This window comes from Sturnus vulgaris, chromosome 10 (genome assembly GCF_052056855.1).
Source record: "Sturnus vulgaris isolate bStuVul1 chromosome 10, bStuVul1.hap1, whole genome shotgun sequence".
Taxonomy (NCBI): Eukaryota; Metazoa; Chordata; class Aves; order Passeriformes; family Sturnidae; genus Sturnus; species Sturnus vulgaris.
In genome coordinates, this window is record NC_142252.1 from 6626725 (window position 1) to 6653646 (window position 26922).

The following is a 26922-nucleotide window of genomic DNA, read 5'->3' on the forward strand; positions in this document are numbered from 1 at the left end:
ACAAAGCTCTGTTACTGTCATTCCCTCCACACTCCCACAGGCCAATTTAAGATGTGACCCTTACACACACTTGCAAACTCTTCATGGCTGGTGCCAGCAGTAACTCAGTCATTTTCAGAAGCAAAGAAGCCACAGACTACCAGATGTTATTCTGCTGTCAGTCTGTAGCAGCAGGAACAAAAACAGCATTATCCCCCCTAACACAAGGTTCTCCTTCCCACTGGTAAAACAGACTTTCTCAAAGTAACTCTTAAGCTACCGTGATATTTTAGCTGGAAGCTGCTGGAATTTTAAGTGGTCAATCTGCTGGCTTTCTCTCAAACTTTTCATTGGTCTTCATGAAAAGAAAATCCTTTGCATGGAAGATGATCAATACTTCTAAATCAAAAGTAACAGATGCAGATCTCCAAAGACACAACAACTGATTAATAAAGCAATGAATAAAGAGAAAATGGACAAAGTTGAACAAAAAATTAACCCCTCAGTTTTTCCACATCCCAGGTGGTCTGTGAATACCTTCACCTGAGCAATGAACAGGCAGTCCCCTCCCAAAAAAAACCTAGATGTTTTATTTTTAAAGTGTTGCAATACAACAAATACATGATCTGTACAAAGGACACATTAGGGCCAGTTTAAATACAATCAGGAGAAAGGAGTCCCCATATTCACAGTCCTCAGACAACATCTTCTACCAGAACCTGAACCAACAATTTAAGGATTCACTTAAAAAACAAACTAAAAAACCAAACCCACCCCAAACAAGTTAAAAAATTTAAAGGTCTCCAAAGAGTCTGTGGGTGTATTGTCTTACAGCAGAGCTCATGGGGCATTCTGTGAAGGGTCACAATGGCATCTTATTGCCCTCAATGCTGATTTTCACTGCATGGGCCGATCTGCTTTTTTTCCTGATATCTGTGAATTTCCGCATCTGTTTGTCCAGTCGACTCACCCCTTTCTTAGAGGTCCCCTGGAACTTAAAAAATAAAACTAATAATTACCACTGAAAAAAAGCAGACGCCCCAGAAGTCCAAGGCAAGCGGCACATGCGAGGTTGCACCTGGGCAAGGAGCTGGGGGAGCCACTGGGCCCAGCTGGTCTGTCTGTTCTCTTCCAGAAAGGGAAAGCTTCCCCCAGTCCCTGCAAGGCCCAGGTGGAGGCAGTGGCACTCAGCCACCACAGTGCAGGGTCAATACTGTGCAGCTAGATACCATTTGGAAGTTTAGTATCTATTGGCTGGAGCTATGGCAGAACCACAGGGCACCAGTGTCACCACTGTGGACTTCCTGCAGCAGTTAGACACAGTTACACTGTGACTAAGGCTGACACATCAATTCCACGCTGGAACTGGCCAATTCAATGGCCAATTTCAGTGCCATTTATTTTAAAGGTCACGGATTAGTATTTAGAAAGCAAGGGATTACTGAACAAAGGCAGTGTAGGGGGTAGCAAAAAGAAATGCCTAAGCTGCCCATACAAGCTACTATAAGTTATTGCATTTCATCTCTGTATTTGAACTGCAAATGAAAACCAGGTGGTGCAACAATTATTCCACACAGATTAATACAGAGATGGTGTGCTGAAACACCACTGAAGACGAACAGCAAGGACCTTCCAAGCCACAGCCAGTGCTTCCTAGACGGCTATTTTCCTGAACTAGACAACAGAAACATTAAGTGATGGAAACATGACACCTTTAAGTTTGGGAGAAACAGTGATATCCAAAACATGCTACTTAGTAACTAAAAAACACATCCATTAGAAACTTGTTCCCATGGCTAAGAAAGGTGCTCCTGACATGCTGATTTTAAATAAGCTTTATTCATAAATCTGTTCACTATTCATTGAAATGATAGCTAAAATTTCACAGTGATGTTTAAGAAAATATCTTTTTAAAAACAAATAAATATGAAGCTTAATATGAACTCAACAGTTTTATCTAAGACTTGTGCTCACCTCTTCCTGTCACTGTTAGCTAGTGGCAGCCCTGCTTCACAGCACTGAAATGCAGACCAGGAATCGTCAAAACAATTCCTACTCATGCATGTTCTCCCAACCCATACTCAGCAGAGGATTCTTCTCCCCCTAGTCTCATTCTGTAGCTCCCATCAACCATCCCTACTGTCTCACATCATTCTAGTTCCTTGAAGGAGCAGGTGTGAAAAACACCTCACTGTGCCCCAGTCAGAGTCAGCCACAGACGCCGGCGTGCAGTGACACGAGATCCTGTACCAAGGGCTAAGAATTCCCATGTGTCGCTTCAGGTGAATCTGGAAAACCTAATTGTGTCAGAACAGCATTCAAAACCACAGGTGGTGCAAAGCTGGTTTTGAGCACAAAGCTGGTATTTTCACTGAACTCCTGTCATTCAGGTACCCTGAAGCTGTGCAGGCAGGAGCCATGGCAGATGTTATGTGCTAGAGCTTGTTTTTCTCCTGTACAAGTTCCCTTGTAGGTCACAGTACAGACACGAGAGAATTCAAGGAGAGTTTTCCAGGTTTAAGTTAGGGTGTACACACTCCTGTCCTGCATGTGCAAACTGCCAACAGCTGGAGCACATGCACTGTTCACACCTCCCTCGAGGGATACCTCTCCAACTTGGGAAGGCAGTGGTATGGCTACAGGGGCATCCTGTTGCCTTCAATGCTGAACTTGATGGCCCGATGCACTTTGCTGAGTCGTTTCTGTTCAGCAAACCGTCTCTTGTGCTTTTCCAAGCGACTAATACCTCTCTTAATAGTCCCGGGCTAGAAACAACATCTCAATTAATGGACAGAAGGAGAAAGAACAGCAGACAGCACAGCAATTGTTACTTCTTCCACTTACACATATTCTACCACATACACCCCTTTTAAATGAAACCATGAGTAGATGGATGAAGACAGAGCAACACAAAGGCCTCCATTGAAGATGTTCATGCTTACCAAAACCTCAAAGGTTTCCCAAACTGGAATATTATCAGACCATGATACAAAAGCTGGGAGAGGTATAAAAACATCAGTGCAGTGACACAGGGCCTGAACTGCAGCCTTAGCTCAAAATGCTTTAAAGCAAGAGGCCTGTAATCAGATTCTTACCTAAGAGAGAAATTCTAGAAAAGTTAACTCAAAAATCTCTTTTTGGTCAGAGATGTTTTCCTGTGAAAACATGTGATGAGATTTGAGCAGCCTACTTATCAGAGAATTTACTGTCCACACTCACTACAAGAGGCCCTTAAAAGAACTACCCTCCTGTACAGGAACCACAGTGATACGGTGACAGAATCCCAGGCTTAGGAACAGTCACCAGGACACTGCCAGTGCTTACCCTGGAGGACTCCATCTCCACATTCCACTTGGGCCTGACGACATAGTCTTTGTTGGAGGGCATTGGCACCCTGGCACGGGCACAGAACCCAGGGTCCCCGGGCCTGAGAGCCCTGTGGAAGAAAAGGATGTGACTGTTATGGACAAATCTTACCCAGAAAGAAGCCAGCCAATGTGCTCTCCTCTGAAACACACTGCATACCACTGCCTCCAAAACCTCTATACAAGTTCCACAGTGGTAGTGCCACCAAAACTCTTCACTCAATTAAGAAAAAAGAAAAAAACAAACAAAAAAAACCACCAAAAAATCAATCCAACCTACTTTTCTTCTCCTGTTAACACTTTCTCCAGGTCCCTACGGGGAGTCTGACCACCAGAGCTGCAAGAAGAAGAAATATTTATAGGCATCTATACACAGGGAGAGAAATTTTAAAAGACAATCAAGTATGTTAAAAGAAAGGAAAGACCATAACTTATTACCCTTTATTCCCTTTAGTATTTACACACTACTTGGTTTCCCTTGATGGAGTCATAGAAGAATTTCATATTTCTGCCTGCTACTCTTACCTGCTCATCTTCCTTCGATGAGGCATCTGTTCCAAATCTCTCTGTTCCCTCTCTTCTCTGGTCATACCTTTGTAGTTTGAGGTAAGGCCGAAGATGGGTCGAGACCATTCATCTATTAAAAAATAATCAGTTAACAAAGACTAGACCTTTGTTTTTCTCAAACTACTCTGGTGATCAAGTACAGCTTTGAAAGTTTATGGCAAGTATTTATGCTTTCTTCCAACCAATCACTTTTTGAGTTCTCAGTATTTAATAGAAAACCAAAACAGAAAGCAAGAGCTTTCATCCCCCAAGTCTCTTTGTTGCCTGCTCTTTTAGAACACCTCCAAGCTCTGAGCACTCAGTGTCAGGAGCTCCTGCACAACCCAGGAAGGTTATTTTAGAAATATGCAGAAAAGTTTCGAAAGAACGTAAGTTTATCATCAATCTGCAGCCACTCTGGATGGAATGCACTCCACATGGAGTACAGCTGGTTGAATAGTAAACATTCAGTCAGCCAAGTTCTCTCTGAAGTCCAAGGAATAAGCAGTCCTCTGGCAGCACCTTCCTTCCTTTGCAGCATATATACACAAGATCTGGACAATGAGCCAAGACAGAATTGGGGCAAAACAAATGCCATCCTCTGGTTTAAGACAATGAAACAGGTGCATGCAGTAACAGTGTTTGTTAAAAGCTCTGCAAAGTTAGGAAACAGATCAGTGAGGTTCCTACATTGCAGAATCTATTCTACGACTACAGCAGTGCGTCAGAAGCTGACGCAGAAGTTCCAATCAGCACCAGTGCAATGTCAGGCCAGGCACAGGCAGGTTTACGTACTGATCAGCTTCCCAGCCATGTCCTTGTTCGGCCTCGACTCCTTGGGGTGTTTGTACAGGTACATCACAGCCCGTCCGATGCCGCTGTGCTTCAGTGTCTCTTGGCTTACACTGGGCAGCTGCAGAGAAAAGGAGAAGTCTGAAAACAGCAATAAATTATGTCTGAACATTAATGGTGTCACTTAACTTTACAAAACTCATCTTTCACTTAAATCAGCTTGGAAAAATTAATGTTTTCATTGTCCCACTAGGAATTGTTAAAAGTATCAAACACCAAAATCTAGAAATTTGCCCTAACATTCTTGGGTTTATATACAAAATTAGGTAGCTTTCTATAACTTTTTGCTACAAGTGCTCTTTAGCTTATATTACTCCAAAACTGTGCTACTGCCTTCAAATCATTCATTCTGTAAAGATAAAAACTTAGGTGGCAAAGATACTCAAACAATCAGCTTAGCCACAGACACTGAAAGCCTACACTGAGTATCAGAGGCCTTCCCATGCACTACATATTTTAAAAGAACAGAAAAGAGAAGGGACCACAAGGGAAGAAAATTCAGGGATGCACAGCAACAACTCTTCACTTAAATTTGGATATAAACCTGAAACAGGCAGGCAGGGCCAAATCATCTAAATTCTTTTACATAAGCACATCTGTTGTGCAGGTCGCTTCCTTGTGTGTTTTACTGCACAGCCCAGATGCAGCTCATTTATTACCTCACACTTCCCTAAGGCATATGACCTTGGGAAAGTAAAACTGTGGAGAAGCCTCAAATCAAATGTGGTTAAAAGTCAGTTCCAAACCTCTTGCAGGATCTTCAGAAGCTCCTCTCTTATCTTCAGTGCTGGCAGACTTCGGTCTGGAAGAGGAGAAAGCCACTCTTTGATGGCAGACATAACACCACTATCGATGAAAGTTTCTTTGAGATCCTGCCTAAAAGGTTTAAAGAGAAGCCCAAAAGTCATGTAATATAGCAAAATCTTAAGATGTGATGTTCCTTCAGGAAAATAGCACATTTGAGTTTGTTTAATGTTAAATTAAGAGGGAAAATGATGTATAATTTTCGATTTTTGATGTCACCTAACTTCAGCATTTACTTGAAATAAAAAGTTTTACTGCATATTCAGTACAGCTGTAGCGTAACTCCACGAAATCTTACAAATTCTGACTATTGCCCAAGGTCACAGTTTACTGAAAGAATGACAACTCACTTTTTAAGATGCATAACTACAGTTGGAAGCAAAGTTAATTTCTTTAGTGCGGGTTTCTTTTGTGTATTCAGCTGACGATCCTCCTGTGGAGAGTTGAAAAAGCAGCCCAAGTTAATCAAAGAAAGAAATCAGCAACCCCCATTTTCTTCCTGCACCTTTATTTCAAACTTTGCCACCTCAATCAAAACATCTGGCTGTCATCTTGTCTGAGAAAGGCTTTCTTGTCAAGTGCAAGAAGTTTCACTTGCTTTCTCACTGTCCCCATCTTTCTGAACTCATTATCCTTCTGATCTTGTTCTCAGGAAGATTTTTTTGTCGTTGCTACTTGCAAAGCTCCTCTTTCTGAAGTCTTATATATCCTTCAATTGGTTTTAATGTGTTTTATTGTGCTCTTTATTAATTTCATTGCTACTCCAACAAAACAGAAAACATCTGACAAAATGCAAGACCCAAAAACACCTTCCACAGTAACATATTAAACATTTCTCCTAGGAAAAGGCAGGCTGCCATGACAGAAAGTCCCATGAATCTGTTACTCTGATATCATTACCACAGCACTGTCATTCAAACAGTTTGGAAAAGGGCTCTTCTCAGGAACAAATATCAAAGTATAACACATGCCATAACACTATAATGAAATTAAAGCATAGTCCCTTTCTCAGTATTTAACATACTTCTAGGTAGTTTATAGAGCACCTATATACAGAAGAACTTTTAATAAAAGTTGACCTCGGCTCATCAAAGTTTTGCAATTTAACTAATTTTTATTTTTAAAATTAGTATTTTATCAAAATTTCGCAGAATAAATGTTTTTATTTAGAACAGCAAATAACATTTAAAGGGTTACATAGACATTAGAAGCTTTCCACAGTGTAGAGATTACTCCTGCTGAATACAAGCCAGAGTTTTGTATCTTATTAATCACACGATTTTCCTATAGAAAGGAACTGAATTTTAAGGTATTTTTGAAGCCTGGAAAACTCACCTCAGCAGCTTCATTCATCTTCACAATCATGGCACTGACCACATCATCTGCATCACTGATGAAAGTTCCCCCATCACGGTTCCGCCTGCGCTTGCCGCTCATGCTCTTCTTCCGCTGCAGCATCATGTCAAAATCTGACATGAAGTCCATGCTGAAACACAACCACAGTGTTAACTGATGGTCCTTGGCAGGAAATCATTTTGTGTTTCTGTAGTGTACAAACACTGTATCTCAAGGTCCCTGCGAGATAACTGATTATCCTCAGTATGCAAAACACAGAACTCGTAAACAGCTCCAATGGCTCCCAGACACCCTCAGACCTTGCTGTTAATACCCAACATTTGCACATCTGCAATACCCAAGGTCCATAATGCCCTTTCACCAAAACCTGGCATTAAGAAATGAATGTGTAACACAGTGACTTACTGCTTCCCTCTTTTGATGTTATCATCAGAGTCTGATTCATCTGCTGTCTCCTTCATGTCTACATCACCTTTCTCTTCCTCCAAATCCTCCTGGTTAAAACCCTGATAAGTACAGATAGTGCATATCAGTGTATGGATCAGGACTGAGCATCTACTCAGGTACCTGACACTGACACTAAAAAAGCATCAGGTATGTCTCCAAAGGATCTAGAAAGATCAACAGAGTCTTTTTAATTCCACCTGTGACTACTGCCACACCAACAACTCTCCCAAAAGATGAGCTGTGTCATTTAACCCAAAGACTACCCAAGTGAGTCTGGCAGATACAAAACTGACCTGATGCAGCACATACATTCCCTTCAGACCTATCAAGTCAACAGGAGACATCCACAGTGACACTTACTGTAAATTCCTCCTCTTCCTCATCACCAGATTCTCCAAATATATCTGCAATCAGGTTCCTGTGAAGGAAACAGCAACATTTATCTATTTGGACTACAATGAGATGTGCCTTTTCTGCAAAATCTCTAATGACTGTTGTGTCTCCTTCTACTGACCTTTCTCTTCATGCCACCAATGAAGGTGAACAGTCATTCTCTGGTTGGGATTTATCGGTTTTCCATTCACCACCACTCCCACTGTCTGCAACCCCTAAAGAATTCATATTCTTTTGCACTTACTCTTGTTCATTTCCAGATTCACTGTCACTGCCAAACAGATCTTTCCCTTTTTTCTTCTCAGCATTCTCTTTTCCTTCTTCTTCTTCCTCCTCTTCACTATCAGATACAGCATTTTTCTTCCTTTTGTCAGATTTCTCTGAAGCAGCATCACTATCTGATTCTTCAGCATCAGAAAGGATCCGTACCTTTTTTGTAGCTGCCAGCAGAAAGGAGCATTACTACATGTCCCAGTAACAAAGGGACAACTGTTACTCTCAGATTATTCTCTGACTAGTCTGCCTACACCAGACCATTGCTATTTCTTAAAAAGCATATCCATTCTGAAGTGTTTTATTAAATCAGCAACTAGAGCTTCCATACACCATATCTGTCCATTAAAAAAAAATTTAATTTCAAATCTCTCCCCCTCAGTATATGAAAAAAATGCACAGGAAAAAATTACTAGAGAAACAGCAACAAAGTACATAAATAACAAACTACCATGTCAACAGACGCCAGTTAGATCCCTACAGTCTTCTGTTAGACCTACTTACTACTCAGAAGTATTAAATACACATTCACACAGCAAAGCAGTCAGAGCAATGGCCTCTACGGATGCAGTTCTGTTCCAAAACCAAATGTGATTTATGGTTTCTCATTTAGATGTTTTATTCACATAAAAGCAATGATTTAACTTTCACACCACTGCCTGTCACAGCACGTTTTCACAGTATAGTTTCTTACGTGTTTTCTCATTGTCATCCTCACTATCAGAAAGGATGGCTGTTTTCCTCTTCACCGTCTTTTCTTCCTCTTTCTCATCTTCATCACTGTCTGATATTTTACGTCTCTTAGGAGCTTCGTCTTCACTGTCAGAGCCCTGAAATTCTTTCCTTACATGTTCATTATCTGAATGATGGGAGTCATTCTGCACCTTTTCCTTCCTGTCCTCCCCATCGCTATCTTCAGACTCTATCTGCTTGTGTCTGGACACATCCTCACTCTCCGACTCGCTGGCTGGCTGCTTCTGGAGCTCCTCGCTCTCGGAGTCGCTGGCTGGAGGCTTCTGGAGCTCTTCACTTTCAGAGTCACTGGCTGGAGGCTTCTGGAGCTCCTCGCTCTCTGAGTCGCTGGCTGGCTGCTTGTGTGATTCCTCATTTTCAAAATCACTGCTGTGATCCCTTGGAGGTTCTCCATTTTCAGAGTCACTCGCTCGATGATTTAAGGAATCTTCATTTTCAGAGTCACTTAAATGCCGGTTTGGACGGTCCTCAGTATCAGAATCACTGTCTTTCCCTCCATGAGTTGCTTCATTTTCTGAATCACTTACATTGTGATTTGGGGGCTCCTCATTATCTGAGTCACTTTCTTTTTGCCTTGGGATATCTTCATTTTCAGAGTCTGTCATATGAGGCTCTCCCACTTGCCCTTCATCTTCTCCATCACTGTGTTCATTCTGAAACAGAAAAATAATCTCAGGCAACTAAGCAAAAACACCTTAAAAAGTAAAGATAAAAAGTTCTGAGTTTTGTCCTTCCTCCAATTTGATTACCCAAGGTGCTGCAAACTGAAATAACATCCATGTAGAAATAATTAGACAATTTGCATCAAAAGACTATCAAATACTTTACATCAAGAAAAGTATTAAGAGATCAATGGAAGTATGTTCATCCTATAGCTCCATGGTATTTTGAAAACAGTAACAGAATTCATAGAATGCTTAAACAAGCATGTTTAAGAAAGGTCCAGTTGGTGAAGGGTAAAGGCTTAGTACTTTTGTTTTAATGGGTCAGGCCTTCAAAGTGGTTTAGTTGAAATTCCCAGTAACAAAGCAAGAAAGAGTATCCTGCATTTGTCATTTTATTTTCCTGAAGATCTCAAATAGATGTGTTCTGTGTGAAATACATCTTACTGAAACAGCACATGCATTATGCTCCAAATGAAGCTAGCACCTGCTCCTTCTTTGTCCAGGAAACCTATTTAAGAATAACTCAAGACCAAAAGTCTAGCAAAAAACAAGAATAAAGTTTTAGTCAGACCTTTCAGAGCATTATTGTTAACCAGTTTTGTGTTTCTATGTGCAAGAACAGATTCAACAATTCTCTTCCCTATGCTGACAGCTCCCATGCTTATCCACACACTCAAGACAACCCATACACAAACACATCCAACAACTTTAGAACTGAAACAATCCTTTGAATCTTCTACATAGCAAAAAATACTGACCCACATGCTCCATTTTTAAGAAAACCTCTCACAAGCCACCTTGCTAAGTATAATTACTTACAGCATCATCTTTTATCTTTCCAACATCTAATTCCTACTTGGGAAAAAAAAAAATCTCAATTGAGAATATAAATCTCAATCTCAACCTGAGAATATAAAATTAGATTCTTGAACACTCACTCCATTAATTCAGCTCTCACAGCTACCACCATAATCCTGTTTTCAGCTGAAAACAACAACATAGTACAAGGAACTTCTCTTCTGCATACTTAACTCAAAGCCTCAGTCAGGCTTACCTCAGTCATTTTGTCTCAGCTATAAAGTTTTTCTACTTGCAAACTGAGTATTTATTGTCCTAGGAGATGCTTTTAAGACCTGTATATCCTGAAGTTTCCAAATCTCTTTTTTTCAGCAATTTAGTTTTCTTGGAAACAGACTTTCTATCTAATTTTATCTTCTGTAGTCATTCTACTCCCTCATTCAGAGCCATAAGAAAAATGTAGGTGTAGCTATCTTACACCTACAACAAAGAATACGATACATCTTTAAAATGTATGATGAAGGAAGAATTTTTAAAAAAGTTAAGTTCAATTGCTTATAGGAACTACCTCCTCCATAATTATTCTAAGTGGCAAAGAGCATTGCTTTTTAAGACTTTGGACTTTATACACTTATTCCTTTGGCTAGCACTTGATAAAGATCTTCTAAATTACTGCAGAATGACTAACAAAGTTACTGAACAATGAAAAAAACCCCAGGACCATACCATGCAATTTTAAAACAGGCACTTCAAATACTACTTCACTATTTCTATGTTACTTAATGCTAAGTACAAACAGCTGCCGTGACAATCTTAGTTGTTTTCTCTCTGGTGATTGCTCCTGTCTCTACAGTGATGCGTCTTTTGAATCTTTCCCATCCAGTAATTCTTATCTCTCCTCACAGAAAGGAAACATGGTTCTGTTAAAACCTGAATCTGCAATTTTAAAGAATTAAGTATTTCTATTAGGAAGTGACAGAATTGACGATGTACACTCAACTGCTCTCGGTGTGTTATTACTTTTTTCCTTACCAAAAAATCACTTTGATTGCCCTTCTCCTACCTAGTATGTCCCACATAAACCAACCACACGTGTATGTGACAGATCATCCCTGACTGTATTACTTTAGTCTAAAGAAAACAGAACAGAAAGCAGATTCACAGCAGTTACAGATAAGGTCATTGAGAAACACTGAAATCAAACTGGTATCTACAGTAACAAAAATGATTTAATCCTTGTTTTCTACCATTTTATTTTTGTGGGTTTTTCTGTCTTCTCTCAATGTCAGATGGTGAATGCTGAATAGTACTGATAATTATGTTAGCAGTAATAAAGGATTTTGCTAAACAAACACAAGGAAATTAACAAAACCACTCCTCTTTAAGATACTAGGACCTTCATATTTCCAGCTTCCAGTTCAGAATTTCTTTGGTGAACAAATAAACAAAATTAAGAACCAACAAGAATCAGTAATGATTCTTAATATTTCTAAGGTCAGAAGTGTGGCTGCAGGTTATATATGCAGCTGTTCAGAATTAATCACTAAATTACAAAGAACTTCTTATTCAAAAGCCCGGTGAGAAGACACTATAATCGTAAAGCATTATTACTGAAGATTATGACAAGATCCCAAACGTTTAATCTGTTACTGCAAACTGACAATCACTGCTGAGAATGAAGATGTTTGGCGAGGGAGAGCAGACTCACAACTGGCAGACTCACCCAGTGCCCACCTGGAGAAGCAGCACCCGAGGTAACACAGGTGTCCCTGCACACCCTGGGCACACAGGCACCACCTCCTCTAGCCTGCTGTGGGAAGCTGAGCCAGGCAGCAGCACCGTGCCAGGGAGTGCAGCACTGCCCCAGAGTCCCACTCAGCACCAGGAAACTCCTCCTGCAGCAGAGCTGAGACGCTGCACAGGGCAGGACCTGCCCACAGCCCCCAGCACAAGAGGCTTCTGCACACAATTATTGAATCTGCGTGGTTCGGAATATAACTGATACAAAAAGTGACCAACTTCCCAGTAAAATGATGAAATGCTGCTGGATATGTCTGATAGTCTTCACATTCCCTCTTTATTAATTAATCTCTAAAAAATTGTTTTCAAAGGAATGAAGTGTGTAATTTTTGAGTTTTCTAGCTTTCCTTTTCCGAATGCTTGACTGAAAGATCAGATATCCTCAAAACTGAGTAGGTCTCAGGTAATTGCTACTGCATTTTTCTCTAATTCCTTTGCTTTCTTTTCTTCCTCCTCTTTATCTATAAACATTTTGAGATGTCCTTATTTTTTTTTTAATAAAAGAGTTCTATAACATGAGGCTTTAGTACAGTATAAAATAAGGAATATATCAAAATCAAATTTACAGTGTTACACTTCTACATAAAAATCACAGCTACCAAGCTGTTTATTGGATCAACATGCAGCCACTTTTAAGAGCTACTTCTTTGATAATTTAGTAACTTCAACAAAATTGAACCCACTCACTACAATCTCACGAAAGATGAGTGTTAAACTAAGACCTACACAACCATCATGGGCAGATCAGCAAGTTCTTCCTTTTTTTCAGAAGTGTCACATATTTGTGTTTGTTAAAAGTCACAGTCTAACCACAACTTAATTCGTGAAACAGCAGCAACTTGGTGGAAGTGTAAGAACTAAGTTATTACAGATTTCTGTATGAGCCTGACTTGGACAAACACTGTAAACATGATTTCAGATTCATTACTGTACTAAAACTAATTCTAATTGTCTAAAGCAGAATCAGTAAGGACATCAAGGAGAACATTTATAGATAAAGTGGGACTGGGGGAAGGAAAGCCAGAAAAGAATTGTGGAAAAGAAAAACCCACATACCTGAGACCTACATAAGTAATTCCTCAGGATTCCCCTTTTCTTTAAAGTTAAGAACCTGAAAGAAAAGTTTGAAATTTTAAAACTTCAGTTCTTTATATCTGAATTATAAATTAGAGACAAAATAGTAATTAAATACACTTAACTGATTAGGCTGTCTCAAAGGTTTTATTACCTTTGAGTGTCATTTCTCCCACATACTCCTAAAGATGAAGAAAATAAGAGGATGAGAGAATATTGAGAGTAAATAATACGACAAATGTCTGAAAGCTACTCCTTTCAGAGATGATTTCTCCACATTACTGCCTTTTGAGTGCAAAGTGAACTCAATGGAGGGAAAGAAAAATTAAGACTTCATAGCAAAACAAAATATTCAAATTTTGGTTTGAGCTGAATCAAATAAAGCATTAAGGCTTGACAGTTCACATTTAGCATTGGTCAGAAAGATGGCTTGGCTCTTTTTTAAAAATTGACTTTCTGAAGTATTTTATCTACAGAGGAATATTTGCCATCACAGAACAAAGTCTATAAAATAATGCAGCACTTGAAGAGAACTATAACCAGATAACTGGTACTTTCTGCACACCTATATCTGAAGAAGACATGCTGCAGATGCAAGCAACAGTCAACTTCCTTGCCACAGTAAGTAAAATTAAAACCTCAGAGAAGTACAGAAAAATAAGAACCAATGATCAAGCATAAACCAATGACATAGCAAAAAAAGTTTAATATTATTATAGCAGCATCATGTCTCCTCATACACTCATCACACTTTTCTTTCATTAAAACAAAAGTACTAAATCCCTCTGGACAGATCGCTATTCTTCCCAGCCTGAGAAATGTGTTTCCTGCCACACTGAAATTGTAATTATCACAATGGGAGATGCAGCCTCACACTAAATCTATTTCTTGCCTTGGAAATATCAACACCTTTCCAAAAAAAAAGAAAATTCCCTATGTGAATTTTACAATTAAGTTCAAATTCATGGGAAGAACTTTCATTTTATAAAAATACAAAACCTTCATCCACTTTCTAACTCTGAGGGAAATATGAATTCAATAAAGGCAGAGGAAAAAAAGGAAAAAAAAAAAAAAGGATTGCAAGTTATGGCACAGTAGAGTCAAGCCTTCTCTCACATCAACCTTTGTCTCATTTTAAGCAATTTCTAAAATGTGTAACACTGAAAACTCAGAGTAAATCCTGATCTTTACATAAAATACAGTAGAATACACAGAACACTATGAAATGGCTTTGATTGCAATTTGTATAAGTATCAGAAAGTTCTCTGTAACTCTGCTGGCAGAAGAACCGAGTTCACAGGCCAAAATCATTCCATCCCACCGAGATCTCATGTAGCTCTATTGTGAGTCAAACAATTCTTGAAAATTACATCTTAGCTCCCAAACCGTCCTAATCTAAAGAGAGCCTTCTCTTTTACCAGAATCTCTTCTCAACCCAGTCAATCCACAAATGAAGTGACTCTGCCCCAGAAACAATCCTGAACCAAAGCCTTTCCATGCTGAATGCTTCTCCAAGTGGGAACCACTTCAGAGGAAAAACAGGTCCCATTTGGGAACCTTAACCTGCTCACTTGCACACGTGCTCCTCTGTGAGTGACAAGGTGAAAACCAGCACAAAGCAGATGCAAGAGTCAGTGCCCCCATCTGATATGGAAGCTGGGAAAGCATTTATTCTGTCAAGGAAATCTGCACCTCCAAAGCATGCGAGTTTGTGTCACTGTGCAGAATTTCAGGTACAACTTCAAATTCCTCATAACCAATCTCTTAGATTTTCAAACCCCAAAATTTTATGTGAAAACGAGGCTAATCTAGCACAACTTCTTCGAGTTCAGAACACTGTGTGCTATCATAACGCTTAAGAAAAAGGCCCCAAAACCTAGCCAATATACTTGTCAAGAGACTATCCAATGCTTTTTTAATGGAAATAAAGTTCTGCCCGATGGAACCCTTAAGAGGAACTGAATAAACACGTACGTCTCGGTTAAGAGAGAATGTCACTTTAAACAACAACACTCAGAGAAGAATAACCTTTATGTAGATAAAGCTCCCTTAGTACCTCTGAATGGTGCCCTACACTTCCATTCTCCGAGCCAGAATGTTGTTCATTTCCTTCATCTTCCACATCAGATCCTGAGTCTCGCTCGTCTTGCACTGGAGTAGCTCCTCCATCATCTATTCCGAAATTAAAAAAAGAAAGTAAGACTCAGTGTTTAAAGGAACCGCACAGGAGACGGGCGGGCTCCCGCTCTAACGGGGCAGGGAAACGGGGCTGTCCGAACAAACCACCACCACCTCCGGGACAGCACAAAACCTCCCATACCAGGCGGGCAGCCACTGACGGACTGCCCGACACCGGACTATTGAAGCAATTAAGGCCGGGCTGCCCTCAGGCCAAAGCCCCGCCGCTGTCCCCCCGAATCCGCGGGCCCTGCGGTGCCCGACACCCTCCCCTGCGGGTCCTGCGCCCCGTGCGTCTACCTGACTGCTCCCCGCCGTAATAGTGGGTGTCCATGCCGCGCCCCGCAGTGGCGGCGGGCGCTACCCCGAGCGCTCCCTCAGCGCGGGCCCGGCCCGGCTCCGCCGCCTCGCACAGGAACAAGATGGCGCCTCCCCGCCCAGCAGCGCCCCCGCCCCGCGCGCACGGCGCGCCGGATCTCGCGAGACTGCCGGGACAGCGGCCGCCAGGGGGCGTTGCACGGCGGCAGCCGGCCCCGCCCCGAGGGCTGGTGGTCAAGCACAGCAAAGGCCGAAGGTTTTGCGTCTCTTTTGTGCTTCCCTGGCACCCCGCCACAACACCCTCAAAATATCGCTTCATTTCAGCTTCACAGCTGAAGTGCTGGGGAAACTGAAGGAGCCTTGGAGCATAAAAGGCTGTTTGTAGCCCCTAGGTGACCACGGCTGTGCTCAGCTGCACGGTGACGTAGCTGTGATCCTGGCAAAGGTGTTGCCTTGTCTGAGCCCTGCGAGGATTTCCATGAGTTCACACCAAGCCCTGACACTGTTAATGGCTGCTCGGAACCACAGCCCTGAGCGACGAGAGAGTTGCCAACATCTCCCTTCTGCCAGACCGAAGGGCACCTGGTGCGATGCTTCCCACAGTGATTACTTAAGGGTGGGAGATGGGGAGTGTGATCTAGAGCAGACAAGATTGTGCTATTTAAATAAGTAAATTTTTCTGCTCTTTACAAGCCAGGTCAGCAAGATTAACGTGCATCTCCACAAGAAGGTGGCAAAGCAGAGCCAGAGCTCAGGCACACGCACACAAGTGGGCTCTGATGCTGCAAGGGAATTGGCAATGTTCGTGTCTGCAGCTGGCTGGAAGGGGACCCACCGTGGCCATGGAAAGGAGGGACAGGTTCTCTCAGCAAATTCAGGCCTGACTGTCCTGGCTGAAGCTCCAGTTCAATCTAGTTCATGTGTGGGTGGCTCCTCCAGATTTAGCCTTTCAGGATTGACTGAAAGTTCACCCTGAGCTGCTGGGGGACGGTGACTTCCGGAGTAAACGTGGGCAAGACAAAACAATGCTCGTATATTTTAGGGGTTGTTGTGTTCTGTTTCAATAGCCCCTATCCTCTGAGTAATAGCATTACCCAAGTATTTGATATGCCCATGATATGCTACTTCAGGATTATTAGGGATGGCTGCTGTCATTCATGCAGCATTTCAAAATGATGGCTCTAATAAATCCATATGGTGCTGGTGTCCTGCCCCTCAGTCTGTCATAACAACACCTTCGTTTTCTAGAGAAATACAGGTCAGTATGAGACAGATAGAAAACTGCCACACATGTCATTTGGTATATTTCTGAACAACAGTGACTTACAATTCTGCATGCTCCACCCTTGTTCAGAGTCATCAAAATCTAGTAAGTTGAGTAGTCAGGGCAAAATGAGTCTATTTCTTCTGTGCTAGAGGCACCTTGGAGTGGATGGCAGAGAGATTAAGCCACTATTAACCAACACTTCCCATCCAGTAGCAAGCAGTTTCATGCAGGGAGTTCAGTGTACCAGGCTAAACACAGCTGAACTCTCAGAACTGAGTCATTACTCAACATGTTTTACAGTGAAACACTTAGGAGAAACTGGCAGTGGAGTCAGATGTTAGTTGGATATAATCCTAAATTCTTAGCAAAAATCAGAAAACCTTTTTTCCCCCTGAAAGCAGCTTCCATAGAACACAGATAATGTCTGGTTGTTTATAGCTCTACTGGTCTTTTCCAGATAGCCACAAAGATCCTTAAGTGAGTCTTAGGACCACACTCTTAATGGTATCATGTCCTTTTTTCCTGCTCCTATATGATTTTTACTTCTTTTAGGTCTTTGCACTGTGTGGTTTCACTGACATCTTCATTGGAAGGAGCAGGCACATGTGGCAATATGTGATGGGAGGCTCATGTCATTGCACTTCTCTGATGTCCATAAAAAAATGGAAAGACTTTACACAACTGACTAAATAGAAGACAAGATTACAACTTTACAACACAACAAATAAAGGAATAAGGAAATAACTTGGTAGTAGTGTAACAGAAAATAATGGTCGAGGGAAAACATAAATAGAAACAGCCAAAAAAAAAAACCCCAAAATCCCTGTTGAATAATGTTTACCAAGGTACCTGGAAATTGTACCAAGGTGTCTAGAAAACACAGAAATCTATTCCATACTGAAGTTCCAAGAGGATCAGAGTACGATGATAGTCTGCCTTGGAAATTAATCCTTTATAGATATGTATCAGTGATGGTGAACCACTGTCCCAAATTCCAGATACACTGAGGCAGCACTGATGAAAAAATAGAGATTTTGTGCATTTACTGAGAGTGGAAGGAGGCACAGTGGTTTCTACCTAATCGTTATGAATTCCCTTCTTTCTGAAATGAAACCTCCTAACCTACTTGTGACATGCCATGTGCATCACACAGGGGAGAGAGAACTGTGTCTGAACCAAGCTCACCCCATCAATGCTGAATAACTGGGCATCCATTCCAGCCCTCGTTCTGCAGGTAACGTGTGTGTGCACACTAACGTGCACATGCCTTTGTTCCTCATGAGCCAGAGCCTGGCAGATAGCAGTCTGTAATATACTCTTGTAATACCATCCTGGCTGCTTCCCAAAAGGAAGGATGGAGTGACAGTCAGACCATAATGAGATTGCACAGTGGGGGAGAGTGACCTGTCTTCTACCAAGCAGCGTAAGCAGCGCCCACTTGGCATGTGTGAAGGTGTGTAATGACACAGATCCCAGAGCCCTGCCAGTCTGCCTCACTGTGCAACTCCATGAACAGGCTGGAATGAAATAACCCTTTCCCTGAGGAACAGAATGATCAAGAAAATCATGCGATGCACTTGGAAATCCTTTAATGGTATGTACTTCTTATTTAGTTCACTTTGTTCCCTGCACTGGCCCTTTCAGAGTTAACAGACATCAGTGACTTAGAGCTACAAATCTGCTTAGAGGACGGGAAGGAGGTTAGTGTAGGCAAGAGGACTGCTGAGTGAACAGTTCAAATTGCAAACTGTTACACTCGATCCACTTAGCTTCAGAAACCTCAGAGAAATAACTAGATTAACATAAAATGATGTTTGGTATCCAGGACTTGGTGATGCAGAAATGACAAGGCCACTTTGATTTAGCTGGAGATAAAATACGAAAGGTAGTGCCATGTGCAAATTAAACCCTTTGATCCTGACATCAATCTCTTAATTAGGAAAGTGTCAGGAAGAGGCAGTTTTGTTAACACATGTCTATCTGGACAGACCTATTGCTTTGAACAACAGCAGGATTAAATTCACCAAGGTTCATCCAATTTTATTTTGTTGCTTTTCTTGGTGTGAATCACAGAATGGTTTGGATTGGAAGGGACCTTAAAGCTCATCCAGTTCCACCATAGCAGGGGTGCCTTCCACTATCCCAGGTTGCTCCAAGGCCTGTCCAACCTAGCCTTGGACACTTCCAGGGATGGGGCAGCCACAGCTTCTCTGGGCAGCCTGTACCACTGTCTTGCTACATACTAAATAATTTTTTGAGCTTTATTACTTAAGATGTGACATCACAGTCTTCAGCATCAGCAATTTGCTTAAAGGAAAGGTCACAACAATTCATCAGCATAGACCATGCTACAGATTACCCCTAATTACCACTACAAATGTTCCTGTGCCCTGCACAGTCCCTCACCAAACTCTGTGTTCAGTAGTACATCGTGTTGTTCATTTCTGGCAAGTTCCTCTCCTGTCCTTCCCTGTCTGCACAGCTTAGTGCCTGCCCAAACCTGAGCTGCCCCTGTGCACTCACAGGCCCTTCTCTGTAGGCACCTTTAGCCTGCTCATCTCTCATTAGCTGCATGTGCTGCACAGAGCATCTTGAGTGCTTCCCCTTGGTATATCAAGTCCCTGCTCCCTCAGCTTTTATTTTCTACCTCTTGAGTATGTCAGCTGTGGAAATCAATCTCCCTTCTACTACATATTTCAATTGTACAATAAGTTGTACTTTTCTTTCAAATTACTTCGATTTCCCTATGATTCCATCTAGTACAGTGTCTATAGAACATAAATCCTGTACTTCTCTCTGAAGTAGCACAGGCACTGTGTCTTGGGCACAACTGTTAACAACGTAGTTAATTTTAGAATGAGATTCTCTGTCCCCAAATAGGCTCCATTTGGAATTTCAGCAGGTATGTTTTGTCTGCTGAAGGAATATGCATGGCATTTTTTTTGTCCAATTATACAAGAAGCTTTGGGTTTAGATATCTTCCTTGGTAGTATAAAGGTATGTACTTTGATTTCTTTGCCACTATTTGACCTTTACCTAATAAAATCAGTACTTGGAATTTTGTTAATCACATAGAGCATATAGATGTCTAAAAACTGTATCAAAAGTAAGTCTGCTGAAGAACTACTTTGGGGAAAAATCTTTGAGTAGGAATGATTTGCCAGAGTTAGAAACTTGAAGAAAGCTTTCTGTGGCTTTCTTGTTCTCTCCAAAAATCTCTGAGCCCTGAAGGGCCTACATTTTATTTCTCTACCTCTATCTGCTGCTGTAAGACTTAAAAACGCAGGTAAGGAGACTGACATTAAAACACAAATATGTGATGTTGATAAACACATGCTACTCCCAACTATTTATTGCCAGGCTTGAATACTTACCTCTGATTTGGACATGGAGCTTCAGCAGGGTCCCATTATACAGTGCAGCCACACTGAACCTAGGAAACAAGAAAATAAGAATTAGGGTATCAGGTACATACTCCCAATTATTGCACATTTAAATTTGCCTGTTTAATAGTGGGTACACAGACTAGTGCACAGTGTTGCACACAGAGCCCTGGAGAAAGGTGACACGGCTGGGTTAAGGTACATGGAAAAAAATCTCATCTTCACTGTTTGGGCTCATCATAAGGTTTGCAATGTGCTTGACTCCTGAGTTCTTGATTTGGCTGGAGAAACCTTGTATCTGCCTCTCTACAGATGTACTACACTTCTGTTTCTTTCCCATACTGGAATTTAAACAGATTTGCAAAGACACAGGGAGTACATAGGGAGCCAACAGAAAGAGGAAAGCTCTTGGCCATCCTGTCCTATTTTGGGAAGAGAGAAATGTACAAATAGGAAGTTAACATGCACCTAAATTCTGGAACACAGGGACAGAGTGTTTGTTGAGAGATAAATTAATGGTAGTGAAACCAGGACATTTTGTCCCATTATATGGGTGTGTGTATGAATTTCAGTTAAATGTGATGAGTTAATCTTGGTCTGAGCTCTAGGTACTGTAAAACAGACCAGACAGGACACAGACTGATGGATATTTTCTTGCAGAAAAGAGCTATAGAAAACCAAGGGGAGGTTTTGATGAAGAGATGAGGGTCTGATTTTCTTAATACATAACAGGGTGAGCGACAGTCCTAGGGAAGTCAGTCCTGTTGGAGCAGGATAAGACCAGATGCTAAAGGGAATCTGAAAGGATACAGGCCCAGTGGAGAGACTGAAGTTTAAGGTTCACTCAGGCAAGAATTAGCCTTCGAGCTCACTGGAACACCTGACCTGGAAATGACATATACACTGAACTGAGAGCAAAGTCCTGTAATAAATAACCGTGCCTCAGTCATTTCCTCCTTTGTGCAGTGAAGAACTGGCACTTAATGGCACCAGGGCCAGTTTCATCTTCTTTTCCCTTCTTACTCCTATGCTTATGAAAAAGAGGGACCTGAGCTGCAAAAGCCACACAGTGAAGATTTCTTCTGGAGAGGTAAATTCCCATCCTGTGGGGTGCGATTTGATTTATGGTGCAGCATGACTTTGTCGAGAGGAGCAGCAGAGAGAGCCTGGCTTGGCCAGGAAGTCGCCATGCAACCAGGTGCAGGGGGTGGCCACTTACAGCTTCTCTGGGAAGAAGAATTTTAAATGTTGGAACTGATATCCCTGATATCCTGGGATTCTAGGGTATCTCCTCCCTACACGGCCGCTCTTGGCTGCAGTCAGACCGGATCTGGGGCCAGCTGTCCCTTAGATGTGACACTGTATGGCTGTCTCTGTGCTTGCATCTGCCACTGCCTCCTTGTTCGGGGTCAACAGTTCTGCTCTTTTGCCACATTCTGGTTTCTGGTGCAGGTGAAAACGTGCTTGTCAGTTTGAATCACTGACTGTGGCCCATCTTTAGCCTGTTTGCCAAGGACTGTGCTTCTGTGCCACCCTGCACCACTCACAGCAACAGGCCATCTCAGTGCTGAAGTTGATACGTAGGTCCTGCCTCTGAGTCCTGAATAAGAACATGAGGACTTTGCCATAAGAATAACAGAATATGAAAGACCAGCTGGCAAATCATCCTAGTCATGGAATCACTCCCAAAATCCAGCTCTGTGGGACAGAAAGTTTCTTTGAAAACTTTAGTTTCTTGGTTAGGACAGCCTAAACTGCATCATCCCTTAATTAAAGCACTGCTGTAGATTTTTGGCCACTGATATTTTGTCTGTTATCTTCTTGATAGTGAGTCCCTAATTTTCTTGTGGTTTCCTCCAGTCCCTTGTTTTGCTGTTCATGCCTTGATTGCAATCCTTCCCATTCCAGCCAAGGAAGGTGAATTCTAGGCCTCCATTACTGTTTGGTGGTGGGTTCAAGCTGGAGGTCTGAGGGAACTTAGCTGAGAAAGTATGAATTAAACTTGTGTCACTGGCATAGCCACTGAACTGCTGGGTCAGTGGACCAGCTCAAGGTAACTCTATTGTGCATCAAATCACAATGCACCGTGGAGTCATTTTATCAGTGAGCCAACCTTGAAGTTCAGACAATAATTGTGCCTAGCACTTGACAGAGAGAACTATTTGGTATGAAAATGTACAGTGAAATCTTTAGGGCTGAGAGCATCTCCAGGGTTATGTTGTAGAGCTCGGAGCACCACCCCAGTGCTGCAGGTTATTTGCTTTGTGTAGATGGTCATTGTTTCTACTCTGGATGTGTCTTACTCTGATCTCTTCTGCTTTAACAAAATTATTTTAAGACATTTTACTGTTATTTTTTTTTGCAAGGAAATCCAGCTGTCTGTTCTCATCAAAGCCCTTTTCTGACCTAACATTATGTTCTTGGCATGCAGGTTGCATACAGTGATCTGAAGCATAATGGTGGTTTTCAGAAAGGTAAGTTCTATTCTTTGCTCTGATTGAGTGGTTAGCCTGAGGCCCAAATAGAAGAAAATTACCTTACCACCATGGTTCAATCAAAATAAAGTAGCAATAACCCAGTATCAAAAAGGTATAAAATAATTTCAGCTTAGACTAGGGAAGCAGGTGTCCTGCCTCATCAGGCTATGCTCTTGTTGAACAGGTGACCTCTGTCATAAGGTGTGGCACTGAAACTACACAAGTTACCTTTGGAGTTTTATTCAACACAAATGAGAGCTGTTAGTCTATAACATTCTTCATAATCTTGTACAATGTTTATGGATGCTTTACATTGATTGTTTGGTTTTAAATGTAAGCCACAAAGTGTTTTGATAAGAAAAAGAAATTTTTTTTCAGTAAAAACATTGAAACTATGACAATCAATGCTGTGGTGTGTAACAAAAGTTTTATATGACAAGACACAGCTAGAAAGTCTACTGATCTACAACTCTCTTCAGTTTTTATTCTGTCTTTCTGTTTGAATCTGCATTAGAGGCTGGAGCAAGAGAAGGTGTTCCCGAGGGCCTGGAGTAGGGAAATATAACCAGGACATTGGTACAGGCAACACCAAGATATTGCTCATTTCTAGGAAAGGGCAGCTGTGGCTTACCCCTTCCTCCAGGGACAGCAGAGCAGGTTCTTGCTTGCTCTGCAGAGGTACCAGATGTTGACAAGCCTCTACATATGTGAAGAGAAGAACTGGATAAAGAATGTTGGTGGGTTTTTTTCTCCTAAGAGAGATCTTGGATGCACTCACATTTCAGCTATAGCAGGAAAAATTAATATCTAAAATTTCTCACAACAGACGCCTCTACATTTCCAGGCATCCAGTATATACATCTGTTTGTTTGGTTTTCTCTTTCCTGATAAAGTCTATGTTCTCAAGAATCTCTTCTGAGAGAATATTATAGCTCATATGAGGCTGCCAAGCCAGTTCCCCAGCATTCACTGTGCCCCCAGCCAGCCTCTGAGAGGTAGTAGAGCTACATTATTGCTGTCCTTGGGAAAAGTGTTGCCTTATTTCCTCTTATGAGACAGTTGGGTTTGATGACTTGTCCAAAGTCATGTTCCAGATCAGCTGTGGAGTTGGGAGTAGAATTCAGAGGTCTGTAAATGTACTTCCTGCAAGCAGTAAGAACTTACCCAGTTAAACACTGCTAAAGAAATCAAATAACTTAAAAAGCAAGACCAAGGGGTGTTTGCCTGTGAGCTACATGGCATCAAGTATCACAGTGTACTTGACAGGAGCTTTTTTCTCCCCAGGGTGATCATGTGTGGCTGGACACTCAACCAAACAGTGAATTTAATGTCCCTATTGGAGCAGTTGTAAAGGAATCTGACTCAGGACGGATCTTGCTGGAGGATGATGAAGGCAAGGTGGGCTGTGCTATAACCTTCTGTAAAAGATAAAATGTAAAAATGCAAAGTACAAAAGGATATACTGAAAGAAAGACTATAGAAATAAGGCAAGTATAAGATGGTCATCCAGCATCTCCAGCTCCAAGCACTAGGAAGATTGAGAGCTTCGTAAGATAGAGGTTATATCTACATGGTTATGAAAAGGAAATGGATGGGCTCCAGTCCCTAAATCTGGTGAAGTTTCAGGTGGAAACATCATCCCACTGAAATCAGTTCATCTCTACCTCATACAATGTTCTGCCTGTGATGAGAGAGTTGCACTCTGAACAGTGTTAAAATTGGTGTTGTTCAGAACCCACCAGAATGGCTTCATTCAGTGTTTTAAATCATCTCATCCTGGGGAGCAGCAAACCAGTTAATTCCTGTAGGCCAGTCACTTGTGTGTTAGCACATGCTTGCTTGAGCATGTATTATGCTGAAGCTCACTCTAGTCTAACCCAGCTCTCCTTTGTCTGCCTCTGAGCCACAGCATCACACATTAAAGTCCATGCCTTTCCTTTGTCAGGAGCACTGGATCACGGCTCGGAACATGCACATGGTGAGCCTGATGCACCCGTCCTCTGTCCAGGGGGTAGAGGACATGATCCGCCTCGGGGATCTCCATGAAGCTGGCATGGTGCACAACCTCCTCATCCGACACCAGGAGCACAAAATCTATGTGAGTGCTGCAGTCGCTGCCAGGAACAGCCTCTACATTTAGCAAGTGATTTCTGCATCCTGTGAGCCTTTCACACATGGGGCCCTCTGACTTCTTTAATGACTGAGGGTGCGAGGAGACATGACAGAGTTTTTCTCTTCTTTCACTCGAGTACTTTGGCTGTGAAGAAGACAGCTACCAGCAACCCCTCAGTCACAGTGCTGGTACAGGTAGTGACTCCACTTACTTTCTTCCAGAGCAATCACTGCCACCAGCCACTGACAGTGAACTAAATCCAGCCCGTGTTACAGCTTAGTGCTGGTTTTACCTGAAGATCAGCCTAACTAGTATGTAGTGACATTTCAATTGTCCCACAGTCCAAGCCAACATTTACTTGATTTTGATGTAATAGGATGGCTAATGAATAAATTTGGATATTTTGTCCATTACAGGTTTTATCTGTAACTGGGAAATTTGACATTCTTATTTTATTTTTTCCTTAGTTTCCAATTTGTAATATTATAATTCATATTCAGGTTTTTCCATGCTTTGCCTCCCATATTATATACAGTACTGGAGAGAAGCTGCCTCTTACAACATAGGTATGATGATATTTAGTGTAAAAAAAAAGGACTGATTTTATAAATCCTACAGTTATAACTTCAGAGGTGTGTGTATAGACCTGTTATATTAAACTCTAGCAGCCTGCAGTTGTTTCATGTAGTTTTTGAATAATATTATTGCCTTGCATCTCCACAGCCTTCAACAGCCTCCTTCATTTCACTGGTGGTGGTATATACAAATGTTTCTAAATCACTATATGAATAGCACAACCATAACTTGGTCCATTAACAAAGTTCAGCTACATCTGCACTAGAACACAGAAGTGGCTTAACAAAACACTGCAAAACACTTTATGATAACATCAAAGTGCCAAGTCAAATTGCACTCCCCATGTACTTCATCCTGAGACAGAGAACTGAGATGTCATTTGGCAAAGAGATTACACCAGCATTCTTCCTTGGGCAAAACCCTCCTTATCCTGGGATGTTTAACAGCAACTGATAGTGAAGAACTGGGCTTTCAGCCTCACCCAAGTGCTGTTATGATCTCCCAGGCTTCCCTCCTTCCTGTGTTTATATTTATCTTGCAAGTGGCTTTGGTTGTATTCTTGTTTGCAGGTATGCTGTAGCCATAATACTCACAACTGTTTTCCAGACTTACACAGGATCAATCCTTGTAGCAGTGAATCCATACCAGCTGCTGCCTCTCTACACAGTGGATCAGATCAGACTGTACTGTAACAAGAGGATTGGAGAGCTTCCACCTCATGTCTTTGCCATTGCAGACAACTGTTACTTCAATATGAAGAGGAATAAGAGAGACCAGTGCTGTGTGATCAGGTGAATGGACTCAGAGAGGACAAAGAGCAGAAACCAAATCTGGCATGGTTTGGGGCACCTTGTGGACACAAGAGACCTTCCAAATGGAAGGGCACAGATAAAACTAGAGACAACAGGAAGGAAATATTTTTTCCCTGCTCCTTTATTTTCAGTTAGGGCTGCAAAAGGTAAAACATAAGCAAAGGATTTCTGAAGTCTGTTGTTTTCCCCCAGAATCTTTGGATGTGGTTGTATGTTCTGCACGTGGTCACTACATACAGAAACATAACACCTGAGCATGTGTGATATAGGGCTATCTTTACCTTGGAGACAGGATATTTATATTACATGTAGTTTCTGAGGCTAGACATTTCCTCTAGAGAAATAACCTCTGCTAACTCAAAGATGGATGGAAGCTTTCTTCGTCCTAGGAAGAATCCATTTTCTGTTTGTCATCAGTGTGAAGAATCAGATAGTGACATTGCAATAGTAGCTGATTATAGCTGAGTCAACTCGGTTGTTGTGCTAGCACTAGCATTAGCAATCTGGTAATGCTATAAAGAAGAAAAGGAAGTGGTCATTTAATCTGCACAGGTACAGAATATCTTCCATGGATTTGCTTGTTTTTAATTGGTGGGAGAATTTAGTTTTCAGCCTAAGTCTGAAAAACAACTTAAATTTGAGTAGACAAGATGATGAAAGACTCAAATTTTCCAGCCCTGTATGAAAGACAGT

At 41.6% G+C, this 26922-nt stretch overlaps 2 protein-coding genes across 10 annotated transcripts in view; one reads left to right on the forward strand and one right to left on the reverse strand.

Moving 5' to 3' along the window:
• Positions 1 to 546: 546 nt before the first annotated feature.
• Positions 547 to 26922, reverse strand: part of IWS1 (interacts with SUPT6H, CTD assembly factor 1) — a 49593-nt gene continuing 23217 nt past the window's right edge. The window contains exons 4-18 of one of the 8 annotated variants that reach the window (XM_088170692.1): positions 20243 to 20301; positions 15162 to 15277; positions 13088 to 13142; positions 8710 to 9421; positions 7987 to 8182; positions 7710 to 7767; positions 7308 to 7408; positions 6882 to 7032; positions 5897 to 5979; positions 5489 to 5618; positions 4686 to 4803; positions 3870 to 3981; positions 3625 to 3681; positions 3304 to 3415; positions 547 to 2744 (exon numbers count right to left, since the gene is read on the reverse strand). In XM_088170692.1, the coding sequence (XP_088026818.1) occupies positions 2616 to 2744; positions 3304 to 3415; positions 3625 to 3681; positions 3870 to 3981; positions 4686 to 4803; positions 5489 to 5618; positions 5897 to 5979; positions 6882 to 7032; positions 7308 to 7408; positions 7710 to 7767; positions 7987 to 8182; positions 8710 to 9373 (1911 nt within the window). In that variant the 5' untranslated portion in view covers positions 9374 to 9421; positions 13088 to 13142; positions 15162 to 15277; positions 20243 to 20301 and the 3' untranslated portion in view covers positions 547 to 2615. Of the gene's footprint in view, positions 2745 to 3303; positions 3416 to 3624; positions 3682 to 3869; positions 3982 to 4685; positions 4804 to 5488; positions 5619 to 5896; positions 5980 to 6881; positions 7033 to 7307; positions 7409 to 7709; positions 7768 to 7986; positions 8183 to 8709; positions 9422 to 13087; positions 13143 to 13230; positions 13278 to 15161; positions 15278 to 15583; positions 15765 to 20242; positions 20302 to 26922 lie in introns of those variants that run through there. The other 7 variants (XM_088170690.1, XM_088170691.1, XM_088170693.1 and 4 more) reach the window with 7 other exon arrangements.
• Positions 22708 to 26922, forward strand: part of MYO7B (myosin VIIB) — a 44296-nt gene continuing 40081 nt past the window's right edge. For both annotated transcript variants that reach the window (XM_088170681.1, XM_088170680.1), the window contains exons 1-4: positions 22708 to 22725; positions 24013 to 24126; positions 24674 to 24826; positions 26024 to 26208. In XM_088170681.1, coding sequence (XP_088026807.1) covers positions 22708 to 22725; positions 24013 to 24126; positions 24674 to 24826; positions 26024 to 26208 — 470 coding nt within the window. The remainder of the gene's footprint in view (positions 22726 to 24012; positions 24127 to 24673; positions 24827 to 26023; positions 26209 to 26922) is intronic.